General features: G+C 50.2%; 1 protein-coding gene across 1 annotated transcript in view; it reads right to left on the bottom strand.

Moving 5' to 3' along the window:
- Positions 1-3,439, bottom strand: part of scaf4a (SR-related CTD-associated factor 4a) — a 12,782-nt gene extending 9,343 nt beyond the window's left edge. Inside the window, exons 1-5 of the mRNA XM_080014287.1 lie at positions 3,321-3,439; positions 1,595-1,678; positions 1,442-1,486; positions 1,166-1,327; positions 386-518 (exon numbers count right to left, since the gene is read on the bottom strand). Of these exons, the coding sequence (XP_079870413.1) occupies positions 386-518; positions 1,166-1,327; positions 1,442-1,486; positions 1,595-1,678; positions 3,321-3,350 (454 nt within the window). The 5' untranslated portion in view covers positions 3,351-3,439. The remainder of the gene's footprint in view (positions 1-385; positions 519-1,165; positions 1,328-1,441; positions 1,487-1,594; positions 1,679-3,320) is intronic.
- Positions 3,440-5,810: the final 2,371 nt, after the last annotated feature.

The following is a 5,810-nucleotide window of genomic DNA, read 5'->3' as shown; positions in this document are numbered from 1 at the left end:
ACAATCCAAATCATATCCATCACGTTAACTACTCTTATGGAGCGTGTACCAGTGCTGGACATATTGTAAAATATCATATTTTATTGAATCGCAGCACAACTTTTCTTTAAATGATTAGAAGACACAAGCTGCGGTTGAGCTTCGGCTCCTGTTGCATGATGAAATGCTTATCGATGTATGGGACATGAAAGCTGTATATATATATGGCATGCTAACAAACACTGTAACTGAAATAGGACACTCACTATATGAAAACAAAAAAAAAAAAAAACAATGGAGGTACATAATGGATTCTAACAATCAAGCGATTTGCTTTTCGATCACGACACAACGGCAAAACAAAAAGCATCGCGGGCCCCGTCGGCGTGCGCCCGTCCCCGGTTACCTGGCTCCTCTGCGCTGGTGTCGGCCGACGTGCCGCCGCTGGAGCCGGCGGCCATGCCCAGCAGCGGCTGAATCACTTCGATCTTGAACACCCCGTTCTTCTGCCACAGGTTCAACACCCGCACTATCTTGCTCTGCAGAACGGACGAGGGAGGAAGTAGGAGGAGGGCGGGGTGGGGTGGTGACTTTGAGGGATTTGCCAACATCCCACCCTTCAACCCAAACTCAATTATTAGTCACGTAGATGCAGGGCTCACTCTGGCATCACAAAATAAAATTCAAGGCCTCTCGGGTCCTTTTTTTTTCCCCTCAAGCACCATTTTCCCCCCCATTATCAAGGACTTCACGGAAAGCAAATAATCAATTTTCAGTGGCATATGTATTAGCTAAATTACAATACAATCATAGCCTCATTGTCTATTATTTATATTAGTTTCTTTACTATTATTAGCATCTATTTCCAATCATGCTGGATTGAATCATTGGAAATTTGCCTTACGTTAGCGTTTGAATAACAAAATCTTTTGTGCTGGAGTGCACGAGAGGGGCTGTTTACAAGGTATTCCCGCTCTTCCATTTCCGAGGACGAAATTCAAGCGCTGCAAGCCCCTCGGGGACCCGGCACGAAACCCCGCGGATGGTTAAATGTACGCGCGCGCCATTCCGCGGCTCGTTTGCGATGACCAGCGGACACCCTAGACACTTTAAAAACCAAAAGGCCCACTCGTTTGGCGCTCTACGCGATAGTTCCGCGCCGGTGAATCCGCCCGCGCCGTCTCACCCTGTCCTCCAGCGGGCAAAGGCAGAGGTTCTCAAACGTCCCTGTGATGTTTTTGGTGAACCTGGGCCCAAAGACGTCCTTGTCGGCGCCAAACTGGTGCCTGGACTGTCTGACGATGGAGTCCACCACGTACAGGCCGGCCACCTTGTACTCGGGCTTGCACTGGAGGGAGGGAGGGAGGGTATCAGAAGAGGGAGGAGAATGAATGGGTTGACCAGGTCGAACAGAGACGGAACGGCCGGGGACTGAGATGAGGAATGAAGAAGTGCTCCTCACCTTTTTGATGAACTTCTCCACAATCTGGACGACGTGTTTGTACAGCTGGGGAGGAGAAGGACGTGCATGCGTTAGGTTCTCTGGACGCAGACAAACCGCGCCCGGAGAATGTGCGGGAGAATGTGCGGGAGAAAGTGACGAGCGCATCCTTACTTTCATGGCTTTTATGGCCGATTTGGTGATGGAGATCATCTTGGCCCGGGAGATGGGCGGCTTGGAATCCATGAGCGAAAACAACTAGAGAGAGACAGAGAGAGGGTGAGAGGGGAGTAGAAAGGGAGACAGAGGGTAAGAAGGAGAGACAGAGAGACAGAGAGAGAAGGAGAGAGAGAGAGAGAAGAAGAGTAGAGGGGTAGACAGAGAGAGAGAGGGAGAGACAGAGGGAGGGAGAGAGACAGAGACAATGCGAGCGAGAGAGAGAGAGGGAGGGAGAGAGAGTAGAAGAGTAGAGAGGGAGACAGACAGAGAGGGGGAGAGAGACACACAGGGGAGAGAGAGAGAGAGACAGAGAGAGACAGTGGGACAGGGAGAGAGAGACAGAGGGAGAGAAAGCGAGGGAACATGTGGGAAAGGGCGTGAGGTGTGGAAGGGACTAAACATGAAAGAGAAGTGAGACCAACACATTTAGAATTTTGCAGGTTTTTTTTTTTGTTTTAGCCCAGCGTCGCACCGCCTGACAAACCACGCAATCCCGTCATATTCGGGGAAAAAACACCCCCCCCCACTGTCGCCGTTCGAGAAGCCAACGTCACCGGAGCGACTGCGCGGACCTCGGACCCCGGTGAACCCGCCCCCGCGGTCCGCCGGACTGAGCGTGTGGCGCCGCTTTTGATTGCGCGGAGGCTGTGATCGGACTCTCGGCACTCACGTCGGCGCCCAAACCGGGCTTCGGCAAACCGTCTCCGCACGCCTGTTTTTTTTTGTTTTTTTTCTGTCGCGAAACTATTCACGTGATGAGGCTCGGGGGGTGCGGATTCTAATCCCTCCCGCTAGTGTCCCCGGTGGCCTCGACCCGGCTTGAACCGCGAGGCGGGCTCCGAGCGGGGTCGTCTTTGGGAGATGGATGATCTGCTGTGGCCCCTGAGCCCCAAAACCAAGACTCAACATCGAAGTCGTTGGAGTTTGCACCGGTGGGATGGAAAAACAAAACAGGGGAAAGTCCCAAAAGCTGTGCAAACCACGTGGGAAGAAGAGAAGAAAACAACAAATATAGTGCATGTGAATAAATAATAACGCATGTCTGATTCCACCCCGGCCCGGGACGCGATTGCGCGCACACACACACACACACACACACACACACACACACACACACACACACACACACACACACACACACACACACACCTCTCTCTCTCTCTGTCTCTCACACACACACACACACACTTCTAACTTATGGAATTGGTGCATAAATCTAATATAACGTCCATCCCTTGGGTTCGGATGATCCTCCGCTCTTGCGCCGCTCTCCTTCAACCGGACAGGGCCGAGAAATGACTGCTGCCCCGGCTGAACTGGTGGGAAGCACTGGGATGGAGGCCGCTGGTGGCCGACCACCCACTCGCTTTGTTATTGACCATATGGCTGGTTATACTGAGAGCCCCCCGGTCACTGCGGACCCGGGGGGTGGGGGGGGTGGGTGGGGTGGTTGAACCCGAGCACCGGAGAGGGAGGCGCGGCCACGGCCGGCGCGCTGGGCTACCCTGCGGCGGCGGTAGCTGCAACGATGCTAGATGCTAATGCTAACGGCCTCACCGCTGTGAAGTTAATGTCGGCTAGTTAGCATGAGGCGGCTAGGCGCTAGGCTCACATTCAATACTAACGGCTAGACGGCGTTACTAATTCGCAGCGAAAGTCGATTGTGCCACAGGGGTCCTACCTCGTGGTTAAAGGCGTTAACGGCTTCCATGGTTGCCCGGCGATGCGAGTCCTTCCCTTGCGCAGCCTGCTCACCCCGGTCAACGCGGTGTTCGAACGGGGCAGGGCTGGCACAACATGTCCGCTCCGACCGGCTAACGGCTAACGTTAGCTAGCCTAGCTAGGTAGCCCGACGGGACCGGGGGTCGGTCGGCGGGTACCCCGCGCAAGGCACGATGGGATTGATGGCGTGTTCCGGGTCCGTCCGGCGGGAGGCGCTGCAACCCCGTGGACGCCGCGCCGGCCAGGGCGGTTCAGGCGGCCCGAGCGACCGTTGTGAATGAGCGCCGGGCTAAAACTGCGCCGGTGTCATATCGCGTCGCGTCGCTGTCTTCGTCCGTTCTAGTTTGCGGCGGTTAAAATAAAATAAAATAAAATAAAATAAATATTACGTTAAACGGGGTTTTAATGCACGTTCTTCCTGCAGCACGGAATGTCACCAGTAGATGGCGGTGCGATTCAATCGGAGGCTCCCGTGCTGAGTGCGCAGGGTCTCAATAATGATCATGAACAAGGATTATAACCCTCACTCTCACTCTCTCTATATATATATATATATAGAAGATAAAGATACTTTATTCATCTCCAAAGGGAAATCCCAGTGTTGCAGCAGCAATGACAAAACACATACATAATTTACATAATGTAATGTGCTGATAAAATAAACATAATGTAATAATATATATAACTATATAACTATATATATATATAACTTATATATATGACCCTAACTCTATATATATAAAAAGGATATATAACCCTAACTGTATGTATATAACAAGGATATACAACCCTAACCCTAAATATATAATGAGGATATACAACTCTAACTACATATACTGTGTGTGTGTGGGTGTGTATGTGTGTGTGTGTGTGTGTGTGTGTGTGTATGTATGTATGTATGTATGTATGTGTATATATATGTATATATATATATATATATATATATATATATATATATATATATATATATATATATATATATATATATTGTTATTGTTATTTAATTAAGATAAACAGTATAACCCTAACCCTATATAATAAGGATATATAACCCTAACCCTATACACTGTATATATAAAGGAAATATAACCCTAACTATACATGCATATATATATATATATATATAGGGAGGGAGGGATATATATATATATATATATATATATATATATATAATATAACAAACAGGGGATGTCGCCTAAATGTGCGCAGAACCCGTCAGTTCAACGAACAGTTGAATTAAACGGATTCAACGGTTGAGTCTCCGTCGGATTCCCACGTGGGAGGCACTGTCCGTTATTTCACTCACATCCAACTCCGACAATAATCAATTTCCCCAAAAAAGACATGTGACGTGCATCCGCTTGAGGGAATGGGTCTGGCCAGATGGATGTGGCCATACAGATACCAAATAAACAAATAACCAAGCAAATAACTAAACAGACAAACAAATTAACTAATTAAGTAAGTAATGCCGAATGGATGACCCAATGAATGTGTGAATGAAAGAACGAACGAACAAACAAAACAAACAGATGAACGAATTAAATTGACTTTGAATCGGCGCATTCGCGTACTCCTTCATAAATGTATTCACGTATTCACCCCAAATACACCTACGAACGAAAACGTGAGTGGCCGAATGAACCAATGGATCAATCGACGGAACAAATCAGACAAACAAATACGCGGGTGACGAATGAATGAATTTCATCAATCAACGAACGAAATAAGTCATTCGTAAATGGGTGAATAACTACACGGATGAACGAATGCATGCGCGAACGAACGGATGAATGCACGAGTGAATGGACGAATGCACGAACGGATGAACGCGTGGGTGAATGAATGAATGTTGCTTGAAGAAAAAGCCCGGACTGCAAAGTGCTCGCGTTGACGTCGCTCTTTGTTCGTCCGGACCACGACGCTCACCACCCCCCCCCCCCCCCCCCCCCCCCCGATTGGACGAGCGACGAAGCCGGGCGGCCAATCGCGACGCGTTTCTCACAGCCGGCGCCGCCCAGCCGACGACCCGAGAGGAGTCTTCGAACGGAAGCGCGGCGCGCTGGGCCAGTCGCTCCACGCCGAGCGGGTGAACGGCGGCAGTAGTGCACCGGGGACCGAGACCGAGCGCCGGTCGCACACTCGCTACACTCTCGCCCGTGTTCAGAGTCGCCCGAGGAGCTTGCGTCGGCGCGGGCATTCGCAGCGGTTGTGCGCGACGCTCGCCCTCGTCGCCGTCTTCCCCCCCCCCCTCGGTTCCAACTTGTGAAGTCAGGGTTGTGCGAACAGGTGGCTCCGGTGCATCTCCGGTGTTTGGTCCTCCGCGCTGGAAATACCTCCAATGTGTCTCATAAGGGGCACCTGCCGCGTTTTGAGCCCGACATTAAAAACAAACAACTAACAAACAGACAAGACAAGACAAGACAGATACGACACCGGACGCGGACCA

This window comes from Zeus faber (genome assembly GCF_960531495.2).
Source record: "Zeus faber genome assembly, chromosome: 14".
Lineage (NCBI taxonomy): Eukaryota > Metazoa > Chordata > Actinopteri > Zeiformes > Zeidae > Zeus > Zeus faber.
The sequence above is the reverse complement of the archived record's forward strand: the minus strand, read 5'-3'. Positions and strand labels throughout refer to the sequence as shown.